Raw genomic sequence first — 18,123 nt, forward strand, 5'->3', positions numbered from 1 at the left:
ACCAAGAGGTCCCTGGGTCACACTCTAATATTACAACCTGGGTCAATTTTATTGATTGACACTTTTTTTACCTACTTGTTTCTCCATTTCTTTAGCGAGAAGAAGGATGCCCAGTGGCAAAGGATGATCTTGTAATTAAGGTGCAGGACTAGGACTCTGAAGATCTGGCTTCAGTTCCACCAGCCTTCCTGAGGGAGCTTAGCCAAGTCCATTTAAATAAAACTCTGTGCCTTAGTTTTCCCATCTATAAAAAGGGGGATAATATTCCTTGCCTTGTCTGTTTGGGCTCCGATTCAGCAAAGCATTTAAACACATGCTTACCTTTAAACACGAGCATGTGCTTAAGTGTCTTGCTCAATCAGTCCCTTTGATTGTCAACACTTGGGGGCAGGGATTCATGCTTATTTCGGTTTTGTACAGCAGATAATATAATGAGGCTTCAATTTCAGATAGGGATTCTAGGTACAGCTATAATGTGAATAAATAATAATAAAGCACCAAACATGCTAATTTATTTTCCAAGTCCATACTTCTAAGATATTGTCATAGCTCATTCCCAGTTAGTGTGAATTCATTAAATACCATCAACAGATATGTTCCTTGTAAGGAAGGACTTAAAAATGTATAGGATTCTGCAAGTTGGAGCCATTGGGAAGGCCTTTTTTCATTTTGTCAATTTTAACAAAAAACAAGTTTTCACAGAACTGTGTTTTGTAAATATTGAGTTATGCTATTATCTTTGTAAGCATAATTTATGTGTTAATATACAAAATACAGACATGTGGATATAAAGTTATTCCTGGATATTTTAAGTGTTTGCAGGATCAATGCCTAAATGTAAAAATTAGCACTGATGCAGTGTTAGGAGTGAAAAAACAGGAACCCAATAGATAAGACTGCTCCCACAATACTCACCTACATCTTATATATTTTATGGTACATACTAAGAACAAACAATCCATACTTTCAGACCATTGTCACAATTCATGCTCAGTTCGTTGGGCCATAAGATTTTAAAGTAAAAGGAAAACAGAAATAAAAAATACTATGCATGTACAATGTGTCTGAGGGCTTGTCTACACTGAAAAGCTAGGTCACCCCAGCTGCAGCGCTCAGGGGTGTGAAAAATCCACACGACGTAGTTAAATTGACCTAACCTCAGTGTAAACTGTGCTGGACCAGCAGAGGAGTTCTTCCATAAACCTAACTACCACATCTCAGAGAAGTGGATTAACTAAAGTGATGGGAAAACCCCTCCTGTTGCTGTATTGAATTCTTACCATGAAGCGCTAGAGTGCTGCTGTAGCATTTTAAGTGCAGACATAGCCTGAGTTAACAGTGTTGAAGTAACCTTAGCTTTTGGGATTTTCTGACTTTGGAGTGCTTGATATCTCAGCCTTGGGGTCGAAAGTAGAGATTTCCTTTAAAAAAAAAAGGAAAGAAAGAATAAATTCCAGAGCTACTTCGTTTGCAGAGTTTAGAAGCACCTTTGACTTCCTCAGCACAGTTGGTAAGTCTCCCTGACCTGGAGGTATGTGACTTGGGGCACCCTTGCCCGAGACCTTCTTAACAGAGGCAATTCTTAATTGAGGCTTTCTTAATAACCCAGTCCTTTAGCCATCAGCTTCTATCTTGCAGAGCACAGTATGCACTAGCTAGCTAGATGACAGACCAAAATTATCTGATCTGATCTACCCTTCAACTGAAGGACTGCAAACTGAATCAACTACTGAGTCTACAGTAGAATTCACTCTTATAAAGAGAGCTCATGCAATGTTTTCTGCATCTCTCAGGCCACACATTGACCTGTTTCCCCATTTCTGAAACCAGTCAGGTAACCAGACAACAAGTGTGAAAAGTGTGGGGGGTAATAGGAGCCTATATAAGAAAAAGACCCCAAAATTGGGACTGTCCCAATAAAATTGAGATATCTGGTCACCCTAGAAACCAGCAGCACCTCTCTGCCAAGCAGTATCAGATATCATGCTTAGCAGATCAGTTTACCAGTGGAGGAGAAATTAGTGATGTGAAGTTTGGCTATATTTTAAGTACACTTCGCTTCTCTCTCTCTCACACACACTCCCCCCCACACACACCCTCTGAAATGAGATGATCAAACAGCATACAAACCATTCTTTCTTTCAGAAATCTCAGCCCAGCACCAATGCCCAGGGAGAAATACTGCTTCTAATCAGAGCCCAAGGCAAGGAGCAAACTCTCCTGTCATTTACACAACTCCCTCTACCCAAAACTTTGCTTAAGTAAAAACTATCATCACCATATACATTTCTTCCAAGACTAAAAATTTGCTCATATGCTATGAAAAAGAACATGAAAGACTGAGTGTAATTGTTGTGTCTGGTGCTGCCTGTCCTAACAGACACCATCCCCAGTCAGGATCCCATTCCCTTCCCACTATATGAACAAATAGCCAAAGTATTATTGAACCTGACCGGTTCTGTACACTCGTAACAATCATATACTGCACTGAAACTATAATAGGTTCATACTTTAGGATGGGCAGTTAACATATTCCATGCAGTCACTTCTGGTAAAGCTAGCCACAGTTTGCCCCTGTTCCATTGTGAATCCCAAATTAAAATAATATTCGATTTGCCTGCCCCACTTCTCAAATTATTATTGCGGGAAGCAATAAATACATAACTAAATAAACAAACCCCAACCTTAACAGAGACAGACTGCAGATTGTAATAGATACTCCTGAATATGTTTAAAAATACTAATTCAGGTACCAGGTGACCTTAAGTGCAGCTTTATACTGAAAAGTCACTCTTCAAATATGGCATTCTGGGATTCCATTTTCACTGGGTCAGATTCTGCCCTTAGTTACACAAGTGTGTATCAAGTGTAACTTTATTGATTTCAAATGAATTATTCCAGGTTTAAATCAAGGCAACTGAGAGAAGAATTTGGCCTCTTGCCTCTCAGTGATTTTCATCTGAAATGGGCCTGGTTGACAAGATTATTTTTTATAAACTGTTAATCCTGCCAATTCAGCCTGGGAGCTGAAAGTCAAGCCTCGTATTCTTGAACTTTGTCACTAGTAGTAGAGGTTGCACAGATCAACACAGACCCTCAGTTATACCTGCATAAGCCCATTGCCTTTAAATTATACCCTTAGTAAAGCCTGTGACACCCTGCTAATTTTCTCTGGAATTGCACAGGTGTACATGATTGGATTTTAGTGAACAATTTTGCTTGTATGGTGCACCAGGAATTAAAAGAATCAATTGTATTGTCTCTTTCCAGATCATTTGGTTTCCACATTTATCCATACACCTCCATTGCTGTCAGCACAAGGCAGGTAGGTGTGTGTGACAATTTGCTTCCCTTCAATTGACAACCAGCTCACCAAGCCTTTCCCTCACACACCTTCACATGACACCCCATCACATCTACCTTATGTTGTCTTTGTTAAGTGCCAACATTGTACTCCATCTCATCTCCTGTACAGAAGGACTGGGGACCTGCTATTGTCTATAGCAATTTTGGCAGATGGCAGCCTGCTACTCCTTAAAGGTCTTTGTGGCAGGGACCCTCACCCTGAAGTGCCATTTGGCAGTCCTGTGCAGCTTCACCATTAGTCTCTGCCTCAGTTTCCCATAAAGGGCTTTCAATAAATTCAGTGAGGCTTATGGATATTGAACAGGTGGAACATAATGTAGATAGACCTCCACCCAAGCAGGATGGGGACAAGGCTGAGTTAATCTTAGTTCATCAATCACACTTATATCTAGGCCCCATACTAATAAGGCTCTCTTGACTCAGAACCTTCTGAAAACAGGGTCTTTTGTCACCAACAGGAGAAGGGTCTCTCCTTTTGGATCAAGGTCCCCACAGAGGTCAAACCATCAGACCCTTCAGCAGAGCATATAATTCCTCTGATCTGGGACTTCTGCTGCTTTCTGGTGAAGTCCTTCCAATCAGTTTTGCTGATTTGTCACTCATAGCACCTCCCTTTCAGACCCAGGAACATTCTTCCTTGGTTTCCCTTTCTCGTGAGCCCTCTCACCAGGTCCCCCCTGAGAACCGTCCCTTTGGAAGCTTTGTCTGTATGGGGGCTGTTCCTCATGCAGGTGCTTCCCTGCTTAATTAACTGCCTCCCAGTTGCTCAGTGAGTTAATTAGTCCCAACTGAACTTGAGTTGCCACATTTGCCCTTGTGGAGCCTGTCAGAGGTAGGGTGAGCACTATACCCATAATCTAATCTAGGGGATTAGGACAATAAACACCCACCATCATTGCAGTTGGGAACAGCACAAAGCTGTCCTCTGCTGTTGCCTCTGTCACTGCCCTGAGGCAGAGACATGTGTCATCAGCTCTAGTGAGTGGTTGCTAGTGTAACACTAAGACTCAAGCCCCTTAAAAAATAAGGATGCAAATCTGTTACCTTTATTTACATGAACAATCCCTAATCACAAATATTTCCACTGATGTCCATAGGATTTATTCATATGATCACAAATTATTCATGTTAGAGACATGGTGTGAGAGGCAGGAGGTATGGTTCTGTACTGACTCGCTGTGTGACCTTGAGCAAGTCACGTCACCTTTGTGTGCCCGTTTCCCTTCTTTTCTACTTAGAGTATAAACTCTTCAGGGCAGGAACTCTTCTCTCACTATGTGTTTATACAATGTCTAGTGCAAAAGGGCCCTGGTTTTAGCTGGGGCCCTGTAAACACTACTGTAATGCAAACTATGATGTAAGCAAAGATTACCAGGCCAGACCCTAAAAGGGAATTTAGTAATTTTCTCATTCTCTCAGAGACAGCACACAAGATGCAGCCTCTCCTTCTGAAGAAACATATTAAAATGGATTCTGCTGACCCTCCTCAGTATATCAGATAGGCTCAGCCAATCATCGAGCCAAAGGAAGCAATGTAATTGTAACTATGTTACTTCCACATATGTGCACAAACTCAGTGTACAACTGTCTCCTGAATTACACGTAAATTGTAAATTTATGTGGCTTAATTCCTTGAACAGCATCAGCCTAATTAATTCCACCTTACAGGAAAACCTTGTGCTTCTCAAATGTGCTGCGTTATGTTAAGCCAAAGGAAATGCATTACTCCAGAACGTCATTTCAGGTCCCATGTTTATTTTTCTGAGCCCACATACAAGCATATGATACAAAAAAAAAATATTAGCATACTGCTGTGCATCAGCTGTGTGACATACAGAGAGAAAACAGTATATGAAAACCAAAGGAGGAGACCATCCAACCTACAAAATGGCCACAGGAAGCAGTACTAAGCACTGCTGGAAAGAAACGGGGCTAAAAGGCAAGCAACTTTACAAATACAAGGTGAAATTCACCCCTGGGTACATGGCCCTCACAAGGTCAATGCACACTTAAATCCCACATCAGCCCTATGTTGAGGTCTTAAGTGATGTGATAGGTCTTTTATTGGCCCTCTGCACAGGAGTGAATTTCACCCATGAAGAAGAGCACTCTAGAGCAGTGAGAATGAGTAGCTTATCACGTAGTTAATTATAAGGCTAACAAAAGCTACTTAGTATTACAGTTTTAGTGATAGACATATGCTCTAACTAGCAACCTGAACTTTCCTGAATAGTGTTATCCATAAAGGGTTCATTCAAGTAGATATATTTCCCTGCTACTCAGTGGTGTTCATGTTAATGTGAAGTATTGTTTTCATTCTGCCCTCTGGTAGACAATCCCAAGTTATATAGGTCCCTACATATTTACTATAGAAACTATGTCATTCAATAAATATTCCAGGTTTGAGAACAGTTTGAAATCGCATGGCAAATAAATTGTGTCACACCATTTTTAACCACACTAGCTCCCCTGAGGATACTCCCTTTGTCTCAGACCGAGAGCAGAAATGTTTAATTTGTGAGAGTTTCAATGACAATTCAACTGGATTCCCAAAGTGCAGCCCTAGCAGAGCACTGACATCTGGTGGTCATTTCAGGTCTTCCCAGCAGTACATGTCGCTGTTGGCAGGCAATGAAAGTGTGTAATCTCAAGTGCACAAAAGATCAAGGATAACAGGGAGTGAAACTATATAGCCTGACCAATCATTAGTCTTCATCACAGATATACATACAAATTGGTAGTGTGGGCTGGATACTTGTGCTAACAGAAAACATTTCTCTAGGAAGACAACTTGTGGATTTAAAAAGCAGGGAAAGAAGGTGAAATTCATTCTGCATAGTCCATATTTAAATCATGTTAATTTTAGAATGACTTGAACAGATATTTTAATGTTTCACTTTCAAACTCCTCAGAAATATGATATGCTACTGAAGCATCCAGTGAGGCGTATTATTTTGTGGAATTTTCCAGATACAAAGTAAATATAGATGTGCTGCAATACACAAACAACAAAGCAAGAGTCAATTAAAGCTAACAACACATTAACGGGGCTAGTGGATTAAATTTACTGTAGAGATATTAAGTTTTTGTAAACAGAGCACATTCAATTTATCAAGATGTCCAAAACAATTGGGTCATTAAAAGGAATTATATGAAACTGCCTTTTACCATCAACAGACAGACATACAAACAAACAAAAAGCACTGTTTACTATGTATGAATATTTCTTACTAATGAAAAGAAGCAGTAAGATTTGGGCCATCTTTTGTTAAATATTTAACACTCTGTTAAATTATAACCTGCAATGTTCAACAAACATATCCCTTTCAACATCTGCTTGACACCAAAACTATCCAGGTAAAATCCATATCTGCTCATTTCAAATGACCATTAGACATTACTAGAGATAGATTATAGCAAACAACTAAAGTTTGTGGGCACTGGGATATAGGAGTTTGATTCAGGCCCATTACTACAGATTTTACAGGCCCATTTCAGTAACATTTTGTCTACAAGTTACTGATAGACAAACTTCAAAAACTTCAGACGTGTTTTGGTTCAGACATAAATCCAAAATGCTTGAAACATTCTGGGTCTTCACAAATGAACTAGAAATCTTGTTAGGTCAGACTTTTGGTAGTTTGTGCTTCCTGTCAGGCCACTGACTGACACACGAACAAAATCTGGCCTCAGATAGGTGCACAACTGCCACTAGAATGGTGAGTTGGCTTCAGGTTGAACAATACATCCATCAGTAGCCATTAACTGGTGGATTGCATTAAAACATCTGTGTTATTTACACTGTTTCTTCAAATCCAAACTGTAACTTTATGAAAGAAACTGCAATACAAATTTCCTATTCCCAGGTTGTACAAACAATGTTCACTCATTTTCACCAAGTTGTAACCGCTCAGTAAATAAGTAGACAATGCTGGAGAATTACCCACTTTGAATCTTTATGTTAGCCAATCAAACTTGACAGATGGCTGACTCTTTTCCACTAATAAAAATAAACAAAAATGAAGCTATCCTCAGAAAATCTTACTCATATAAAAAGCTATTTTAATGGATAAGATATTTTCGGATAGGCTGTGGCACTTATGGGCAATATTTTCATACAGAGGCACATGCAATCACTTATGTACAATTACACCCACCTAATTTGTAGGCAAAAATATCCAAGGTATGTAGGCAAATTAGTTATTTGAGTGCATACAGGCCAAGTTAGGTGTCTGAATCTCAATGGGAGTTGAGAGCCTACCTGCTAGTTTTCCCTTTGAAAAATCTCCTATGTCTTCCCAAATTAGCTGATTTTCACACACACACTTCAGGTATCTTCACAAATAAATGAAATTCATGCTACTATTAGAACCTCGATATGAAAACCTATGACAGTTGATCTCAGTGAAATTCTCTCCCATGCAAAGGTCAGACACAAAGCCTATGGGCCACTTAAGTCCCACTTAAATCCTGTTTTCAGGGCTCAAGTGGAGCCTAGGACTTGTGCTGGTCTTCTGCACACTGAAGAATTTCACCCACAGTGAGCACCTCTTGCATTGCTGAATGAATACCTATTGAATAAAAGTTCTAAAATTACATCAGTCATTTGGTAAAAGAGACAGAAACAATGATTCTTCTAACAAAGCATTGCCACAAGATCTACAGCTCCTCATTGGAAAATAACCTATTTTATTTTCTTTATTGTCCCCTCAACGTTTATTATCCACAAGTATCTCAGCTTTTCCAATACATGTATACAATTGTAGGAGACTATTATTCTGTGACAATGTTTTGCTCCATGAATCTTTCATATATGTTTATCTTGGAGATTTTCCTGGGAGTTAGAGGTGTCCTCCACCCACAATCAGGCAAATTAGAGTCTAAAAATAAGGTTGTCTTGTTCTAATTGATAACATCATGTTGACAAATCTCTTCCGAAGGCAAGTGAAAGCAAAATAACCCATTCCCGCTAGCAAGCCAACCAACATGGTTGTGCCAAGAACTCTTGGTGCCCTTTTCTTGGCCACCCGGAATGCAGTTGGCAGAACTGCTGAGATTAATATGTTGTTGACATGTCCTAAAACTTTGTTAAATGTTTTTCTCTTCAAGATACGTTCATAATAGGCTTCCAAGTTGGGTCGTTTTCCATTTCCCCAGTTTCTTCTTGCAAACCCCAGAAACTTCAGGCGATGTAATGTAACAGCAAGCGATACATCTGCCAAACTAAAGAATTCGCCACACAGCCAAGGCTGCTGTCCATCTTCTAATCAGAAATAAACACACAAAGAATTAGGCGCTATCAAAGTACAAGGGTATGTGTAAGGTTGCCTGGTCTATTAAGTGTATGTTTACTGCTAGTACATAAACAGATTCATAAACAACAGTAGTACTTTGAAAGTTAAAAATCTAATTTTAACAGCTAACTTCCTTCTCCAACTCCTTCCATAGTCTATACCAGTGGTCTCCAAAGTGGGGTGCATGCACCCCAGAGGGTGTGCAAGAGGATCCTTCGGGGTGCGCAGCAGGAGTAGCACCGCTTCCTCCCTCCCTTAGCAGTTCGGCCGGGAGTCTGAGAGGCATTTTTTTTCTTCTTTTTTTTGCCCACCCTCAGCAGTTCGGCCACGAGTTGGAGTAGCGCTTTTTTTTTTTTTTTTTTTTTGCTGAGACAGTTCGGCTGGGAGCAGGGGGTGCGTGCTCAAAATTTTTTTACTGATGGGGTGCGCGATCAAAAACGTTTGGAGACCACTGGTCTATACAGTGCTGCAAAATCCCCCTCCCAGTTGCCCAGTAAGATCCACACTTCAGTTTTGTGCTTTAAGACCCAGTTTTTGCTACCAATTAAATTTTCTCAAGACTAAATTAATTCAATGGAGGTGAAGGGAAGCAAGGGAGCTCAGCTTTCATCTTTTCTGAACTCTAGCAAATGTTACAGGTTCCCCTAGTAAAGGCCTGAGAGTCTCATCTTGTTTGTGTCATTCTAGTTAAAAAAACTCAAATAGGAGCTGCTTACAGCTGATGAAAATTTTCCAAGCAAAAGGAAATTAACCTGTTGATCTGGCCATTAGAAGAGCTCTGCATTGACCCATGGCCTACCCAGAACTTTTAAGATGTGACTGTAATTCTTTCCGGATTGCCAATTTAACTACAAGTCCCCTAATTGCCCTCCTATGGCCCAGTCAGCAAGTTATGTACTGCTTAGATCTCAAGTGGAAACACTCAAATGGAAATACAGTGCTCTCTGCTGTATTTTTTAATAAAAATAAGTATATGATCTCTGAGCCAGGGAGATCTGTGGTTATATCTAGAAGGCTGGGGAAGAGAGACCTGTGCAGTGAGGGAATCAGTTCTGTGCAGCTGAAGAGAGATATGGAAGTTAATCCTTACAAAAGGAGAATAAAGGGGAAGATCTAAGCAGCTAACTGTGTGAGCAGAAGACTTGTGTGAGGAAGAAGACTAGGAGGGAGGGAGAGATTGGAGTAGTAACAGAGACAGATTGAGAGGTGACTTCATTGTGGTATATAAGTACATTCACTGGGAGAAAATACCCAGTACTACAGTATCAGAGGGGTAGCCGTGTTATTCTGGATCTGTAAAAGCAGCAAAGAGTCCTGTGGCACCTTATAGACTAACAGACATATTGGAGATTGAGCTTTTGTGGGTGAATACCCACTTCATCGGATGCATGTACCAGTACTACAGGGCTCTTTAATCTAGTAGTAAAGGAGTAACAAGAACCAGTGACTAGAAGTTAAAGACAGACAAATTCAAATTAGAAATAAGGCACTTTTTTTTTAAACAGTGAGGATGATTAACTATTGGAACTACCATGTGAAGTGGTGATTCTGTCTCTTGAAATCTTCAGATCAAAACTGGATGCCTTATTTAAACAGAAGTTGTTGGGCTCCATATAGGGTAACTGCATGAAATTCTATGGCTTCTGTTACACAGGAAGTCTGACTAGATGATCCAATGATCCCTTCTGGCCTTAAAATCTATGAATCTATAGCTGGAAAGTCAGAGAGATAGAATAAACAGGTAGAAAAGGAGATCGAAAACATGAAAGGGATTAAAAGAAGAAGAAGAAGAAAGAAAAACAATACAGTAAAAGCTGTGTTATCTGGCACTTTACCAACTGGAAAGCTCTAGAAACCAGCATTTCTGATAGGGTTGCCAGGTGTCCAGATCTGGGTGTCGCTCACCTCAGGCGGCTCCCTGCAAGCGGCAACATGTGTCTGCTACTCCTAGGCGGAGGCACGGCCAGGCAGCTCTGCGCGCTGCCCCCGCCTCGCCCTGAGCGCTGGCTCCACAACTCCCATTGCTAAGTATAATTCTTAGTTAACTGGAATTTTTGACTAGCCGGCACCCTCCATTCCCCCAACATGCCGGATAACAAAGCTTTTATTTGTATATTGAAAATGGGCTTTATAATTCTGCATGTTAATCTTTATTTCTGTTTAGGATTCTGACTAATAGTGAGAAGTGAAACCCAAACTGTTTGGAGGTTTGGTTCAGATGGGCACCCAAACATTGGAGCTTATTCTTATCTTACTGAAAGTAACATACATTGTAAAATGGAAATGAACTAATTACTTCAGTAAAGAAGACTCTATAAAAGTCTCATGAGAACACACTTTCCCATGTGTGTGGTGGTTTTACCTGCTTCAGGCTGGGTTGGAAAATACTTAGAACCAGCCTTCTAATTCAATTTTCAAACAACCCCTTCCAATCCCAGCTGGAGCCAGGATGTGAGGAAGAGAGCATGAAAATGAAAGAACTGTGAGAATTGAGAAAACCTGTTTGCGTGGTATCTATGACCTAACCAAAGCAAGAACTACATATCTCATAAGAAAGCCTGTTATCATGAGATTTTTCTGCTCTATCTGTAGACTCAAGAGGTTTGGATAGCTTAGATGAAGTTCAGAAAAGCATCTGATTAGTCAGAAGTCTGACATTCAGCCAAATGCTGCCTCCCTTCCCCTAGTATACTCTTGTCAAATCTCAAACTAAGTGATGCCAGGGCACTGTTTGGAAGATCTCTATGAGAAAACAAAGTACCTCACGAAGTAGTGTTGGTACATCTCATTTGTTCCCTGAAATGTTATCATCTGATCACTAGAGCTGCTATTCATGATGTGTGTTTGGGGGGGAGGGGGGAGTTTGGAGAAAGAGGAAATTGGAAGTCAATCTCAAGAAAGAAAAACCATCTTGGTTAAATCCACTCAGCACTAGAATGAGATTAAGATTTCTAAATTCAGTTTTTTAACCAATTTGGGTAACTCTTCAACAAGGAGTCCAGAAAGTTCTAGGCTTGATTATTGTTTACAAATGCAAGAAACTCTAGAGTATCTGGATGAAATTCCAGATGGCATAGATGAATCCTCAAGGGTTTGGTAATGGGGTGAAATTCTTTGCTGGTGTAACTCCACTGGCATTGTGGCCAGTACAGAATTAGACCAAAAGATTTATTCACTACTGTATCATTGGTTTTAATCCAGCCTGCATTGATAGGGACAGTACTGATGTTACCATCTGACATCTGGTTTGGTATGTGAAGTGAGTTAGTTGTCTGGATTCTGTTCTCAGTGAGTAGGAGTTCACTTACATAACACAGTTAATGCCAACTGGCATCCTTATTGGTAGTCTCAGTAGAAGGGTGAAGGATTGAGGGCTTGATCCAGCTCCCAATGAAGTCAGAGGAGAGGCTCCCATTGATTTCTGTGGGAGCTGGATCAGACTCTGGATGACTATAGAGAACGAGCTTCTTTTATAAGGGATCGGCTAAAGTTAGGACATAGTGGCAGGAAAGTGTGAGAGAACTTGCGCTGCACTGCTCTGCAGTGTTTTAATCTCCAGGACTGTCAGTTCTGTACCTATCTCCATCACTACGGGTTAAATTCTGCATGGTATTTAAGTATGTGCCTAACTTTAAGCACATGAGGACTACTGACATGTTTAAGTTAGTCACGAACTTGTTATGTTGAATTGGGACCTCAAGCAATTTAAGAAATGGGTTTTTTTTAAAAGCGGTATGGAATGTTGTAGCTAATTCTCTACACGTCACGCTGAAAATGTGTGTGATCAAGGTCTCAAAAGCACACTTCAAAGTGTTCATATATGCTCCTAATGAGACTAGATTGCATTAGACTAAATTAGTATTGACAGCCATATTTGATAGGCTCCATGAAGTTAGATGGGTATAAATTAAAACCGATACATCAAAAATATCATATAGAACAAATGTTGCTCTCTGGATGAATCAGTTGTGTCAAAGATAACTGTCAATAGAATTAAACAGAAATAATCTCTTACCTGGTGTTTCTTCATTTCTCCTTTGTAACTCAGTCTCAACCTGATCCAAAACTTTTTCCAATTCATCAAGTATTTTCTTCAGGTACTTTATATTATCATGGTCCAGCAGCTTAGACTGCAAATACACATAGGTTATAGTTTTAAACAATCTTACATATATATTATGGTTAGTGTTTTCGGAGGAAGATTACTTTTGGGATTATAGTGCATATTCATAAAATGTGCACATTTTCCCATCACAGTTAAAAGCCAAGTGGAAGCTATTGGCAATACGCACATTAGTGACAACTCAAATAACAGAAAAAAATTCTTTACAACATGAGTGCTTAATCCTGCATGGGGGTGAGTGCTCTCACTTCAGTCGACCAAAACACTCACGTACAGGCTTCACTTTGAAGTCAGTGGGACATCATGGTGCTTTAAATTAAGCATGTATTGAAGTATTCTGCTGGATGGGAGACAAAATGCTCAACATTTTGCAGGGCTGTCTCCCTGAATGAGCACACTGGTAATGACAGGTGAAATAGAATTTTAGCATCATTCTAGGAGAAGTCCAATATTACCACTCAATTAGTTTAGCAGTGGGATACCATTAATTTACTCACTTTAAGGCGCTTCTGTTTCGCTATATAAGCATCTTGGAGGTCTGGATTTTCTTTGGCAAGCTTCTTTAGTTCAGATTCTGTGTTACCTATCTGGCCTAATAAAACAGAAACAGGAATTATATCAAATCACCCACTATATTCATGTTTTCATCCACAAAATTAATGAGCAAGTAGTGTTAAAAATTGCTATGAAACATGTCATTTTAAATAGGAAGTGGTTTCTAAATGAAGTTTCCATGTCAAGTGGCTCGCATATATCACAGTTTGGAGCAGTGATTTGATGAATTAACAAGGGGCCCAAAACATTTTCTATGCCCTATTTTGTGACTAATTCTGTAAACCAGGCACTTGGTTCCAGGGAGAAATCATGAAGGACTGGGGAATCTATTCATTTGTTCTTTCAGTAAATACAACTGCTTTGTTACTCATTCCAAAGAGAGAAGGGCAATGGCACATGGCAACAAACGTAGTAAACAGCTACATCTTTGTGGCAAATGCTTATACTTTGTTCCTGAAAAATATTTGCCACCAAGTTTTCAAAAGTGGTCTCTAATTTTGTGAGAGCAGTTTCTGGGTGCCCAGGTGTGGACACCTGGGCCTGGAGCACCCACAGCTCCCTTTAGGTTTGATTGGTGTTCTGAGTGCTGAGCAGTTCTTAAAAAATCAAGGCACAAATGGCCAGATTTTCACAGGTATTGATGCATCTAAAGATCTTTGTCTATATGCACCTTTAGGTGCCTAAATACCTTTCAAAAATCTGGCCCAAAGTGTCCCAAGTTGGTCAAAATTTGAGACACCTAAAATCAGCAGCCCCTTTTGAAAATGTTGGGCAGGGTGTATACTGATAGGCTAGCAAAAGGTTCCGCTTGTGTAATGTGAAGAAGAAATGTGAGTGAAGACCCTATAGTGACATTATTATGATTTATTTGTATTACAGAGGGAATAATTTTCATTTTTAAGCAAGTGTGTAGTTTGTTTGGACCTTGGAAGGGACTCAACCAGCTCATAGACCCATAATGTCAAAAGTTAGGCTCAGAGTAAGCAAGTTTTTATTAAATACAGATATCCTCAATAATAAAAAACTGAACATAGGGCGTGAACACGTATAGGGCCTGAGCTTCCTTTCACATTCACTCGTGGAAATTAGGTGTAACTCTTTCAGAGGGCTTGTCTACAATCCAAATGTTTTGCTGGTATAGCTGTGCCAACAGAGACCCCTAGTGGAGATGCAATATAACCCAACAGAAGGAGTTCTGCCAACATAGTTCAACCACCTCTCTGAACAACATTAGTTATGCCACCATAGTCAGCTTAGCTGCATCTATACCAGGAATTTTGCTGCACAGCTGTATCAACTAGGAGGTGTGATTCTCTCACACTGCTAGCCAACAGCTATGCCATCAAAACTTTGTAGGGTAGATGAAGCCTAAATCTGTGGAGTGAAATTGAATTAAAATTGCTGTAAGAGAAGAATAAGGCCCATTATTTTATATGTTTTTTGTTTCAAGCTTAAATGGCTATGAACATCATCTTTCAACATGCTACCTACCTGGCCCGAGAAAACAGAAACAGGAATTATATAAAATCACCCACTAGATTCATGTTTTAATCCAAAAAAATTAAGTAAATGGTGTGAAAAATTGCAAAGAAACATGTAATGTTAATCAGCCTGAAGAAATGGGAAGTGGTTTCTGAACGAGAACATGTCACACATTAAATGGCTTAAAAACTGGCTAACTGATAGGTCTCCAAATTTAATTTAAAGGAGGAATCATCATTAAGTGTCCATTTCTAGTGAGGTCCCAGAGATCTGCTTTTTGGCCCAATGCTATTTTTATTTTTATCAATGACCTGGAAGAAAACACAGAAGCATTACTGATAAATTTTGCACATGACACAAAGACTGGAAGAGTTGTAAATAATGAAGAAGTGATATACAGTGGGTCATTTGCTAAGCTGGGGGGCAACCAATGAAACAAACAAAATTGATTTCAACGTGGCCAAATGTAAAGTCCAACATCTAGAAACAAAGACTGGAGGCCATACTTACCGGATGAGGGATTCTATTCTGGAAATCACTGACTCTGAAAAAGAGTTGGTGGTTATGGTGGATAATCAACTAATCGTGAGCTCACAGTGCAATGCTGTGGCTATAAGAGCTAATGCAATCCTTGAATGTATAAATAGGGGACTCTTGAGTAGGAAGTCTATATTACATCTGTATTTGGCACTTGTGAGACTGCCACTGGAATACTGTGTCCACCAGTTCTGATGTCCATGTTTCAAGACAGATGTTGAAAACTTGAAGAGGGTTCAGAAAAGAGCCACAGGAATGATTAAAGGATTAGAAAATGCTTCATCGTGAAAGACTCAATAAACTCAATCTATTTGGCTTATCAAAGAAGAAAATGGGGTGATTTCATCACAGTCTACAAGTACCTACATGAGGAACACAAATCTGATAACAGAAGGCTCTTTAATTTAGCAGGCAAAGTTATAACAAAATTCAATGGCTGGAAGTTGAAGCTTAACATAGTCAAACCAGAAATAAGGTGCAATTTTTAACAGAAAGTGTAATTAACCACTGGAATAACCAAGGACTGTGGTAGATTCTCTAATCACTGGAAATTTTTAAATCAACATTATATTTTTTTTCTAGTAGATATGCTCTAGTCCAGTAGTTCCCAAACTTGTTCTGCCGCTTGTGCAGGGAAAGCCCCTGGTGGGCCGGGCCCATTTGTTTACCTGCCACATCCGCAGGTTCAGCCAATCGCGGCTCTCAGTGGCCGCGATTCGCTGCTCCAGGCCAATGGAAGCTGCTGAAAGTGACGTGGGCCGAGGGACATACTGGCTGCGGCTTCCAGCAGCTCCCATTGGCCTGGAGCAGCAAACCACGGCCACTGGTCGCTGCGATCGGCCAAACCTGCGGACGTGGCAGGTAAACAAACTGGCCCGGCCCGCCAGGGGCTTTCCCTGCACAAGCGGCGGAACGAGTTTGGGAACCACTGCTCTAGTCCAACCACAGTATTGGACTTGAGGCAGAATTCAAGTCAAGGAAGTCCTATGGCCTGTGTTATGCAGAAGTCAGACTAAATGACCACCATGGTTCCCTCTACCCTTACAGTCTACATACTAGGAGGCAGAAATTGGACTAATTGGAAAAACTGATGGATGAAATCCAGGCCTCTCTGAAGACAATAAGAGTTTTGCCATTGACTTCAATGGGGCCAGGATTTCATCCTATATCCCGCTTTGAAGATTGCCAAAATGTGGAGTTGTGCAGATCCAAGATTTGGGGACAAACTGATCTTTAAAATTAATTTGTCAGATGAACCCACGCTGCTTATCCTTGTTTGCCCCTGGGTGCGAATATAAAGGTATTTCTCCTACAAAAAATGGGGCCAGATTCTCCTCTCAGACAAGTTTTATATCAGTGAAACTCCACTCTTTGTAAGGCTACTATTCATTACACTAGTGTCAGAGAGAGGAGAGTCAGGTCTATTATTTTAATAGATGTTCTGCTGCCATTGTACATTTCTACATTTACAAAGAATATATTTTCTTCACTGTAATGGTTTGGTGCAGGCACTACTAGTGCAGACTACAGGAAAATATGTATATTGTTTTATAACCTAAAACAGCAAGATAAAAAAATTAAACTTTTGCAAATGCCATTACTGTCTGTGCATAATAAGCACAAACAGCACTGCTATCCTTTCCTGTTGTTAGCAGAATTAACTCCACAGATACTCCAAAAAGGACATTTCCTTTTCCCACATTTTCAAATCTTTCAAAATGTTATGCAAAATATCTTTTAAAATTAAACTGACACATATTGGGCTAGATTCTGCCCTCAGTAGTATGCTCGTAGCTCTACTGATGTCCAACAGGGCTGTGATCACAAGAGACAGTAGCTATGATTCAGATATTTTATGGGCTGGCGGTTGAAGCTGAACAAATTCAGACTAGAAAGAAAGAGCAATTTGGGGGAGAGGGTTGTTACCAGCCTAATATAGCAAAGGACATATTCATTCTAAAACAAACACCTTGATGAATGCACTCCTCTTTCAGCCCACAAAGCTATTATAGACAGCTGTATTTCCTGTCATTATGACTGAATGCTCAACATTGGGAGAATGGAACTGAACTTTCTTAAATCCTTGGGTTTGAGTTACTGAATAAAATTTTCAGAAATTACTTAGAATCCTAAGTCCTCATACGCAACTTGCATACTTTTGAAAATTTTACTGTTCATTTTAAAGGGCCAATATTTTCAAAAATGAGTGCCTAAAACTAGGCCAATAAATCCATATCATGTTACTTTATTGAGTGAGCTGATTTTCAAAACTGCTGAGCACCCAGCTGCTCCCAGTTATTTAAGTGCTTAACTGTAGGGCATCCGTTTTCCAAACCTAATTGCCATCAACAATGTATGAGTGTGAGTTGTTTATGTGGTAAGCAAATTTTTAAACTATATTCTTATTCAGGTCTCAGGGATCTTTAAATATAAAACATATTTAGAACCAAGTAAGAAAGATCTGTTAAATGGCAACATCTTCGGGTTTATATTCACTACATACTGCGAATTCTAGTTGTCGCATAAGCTGGAATCATGGAATCCACTGTTAACTCTGGGTGTAAAATGCAGCCATGTGTGTAGGCATCCATAGGCAAGGAGTCCAAGAGCTCTCTATAGTGTTGCACCCTTGGGTGATACATGCTTCCTTCTTCTGGCATTAATCTTGGTGTCTTCTCTGAAATATATTTATTTAGGAGATTTTAAAAAATAAATCAGAAGAGCTATATAATATATGTAATGATATTATGATAAATTATAAACATG

General features: G+C 39.8%; 1 protein-coding gene across 3 annotated transcripts in view; it reads right to left on the minus strand.

The window, feature by feature from the left end:
• Positions 1-5,101: 5,101 nt before the first annotated feature.
• GDAP1 (ganglioside induced differentiation associated protein 1) overlaps positions 5,102-18,123 on the minus strand; it is a 53,790-nt gene continuing 40,768 nt past the window's right edge. For all 3 annotated transcript variants that reach the window (XM_045003732.1, XM_045003730.1, XM_045003733.1), the window contains 4 exons: positions 17,861-18,034; positions 13,281-13,375; positions 12,676-12,790; positions 5,102-8,629 (listed from right to left, as the gene is read on the minus strand). In XM_045003732.1, coding sequence (XP_044859667.1) covers positions 8,247-8,629; positions 12,676-12,790; positions 13,281-13,375; positions 17,861-18,034 — 767 coding nt within the window. In that variant the 3' untranslated portion in view covers positions 5,102-8,246. The remainder of the gene's footprint in view (positions 8,630-12,675; positions 12,791-13,280; positions 13,376-17,860; positions 18,035-18,123) is intronic.

Source organism: Mauremys mutica, chromosome 2, assembly GCF_020497125.1.
Source record: "Mauremys mutica isolate MM-2020 ecotype Southern chromosome 2, ASM2049712v1, whole genome shotgun sequence".
Lineage (NCBI taxonomy): Eukaryota > Metazoa > Chordata > Testudines > Geoemydidae > Mauremys > Mauremys mutica.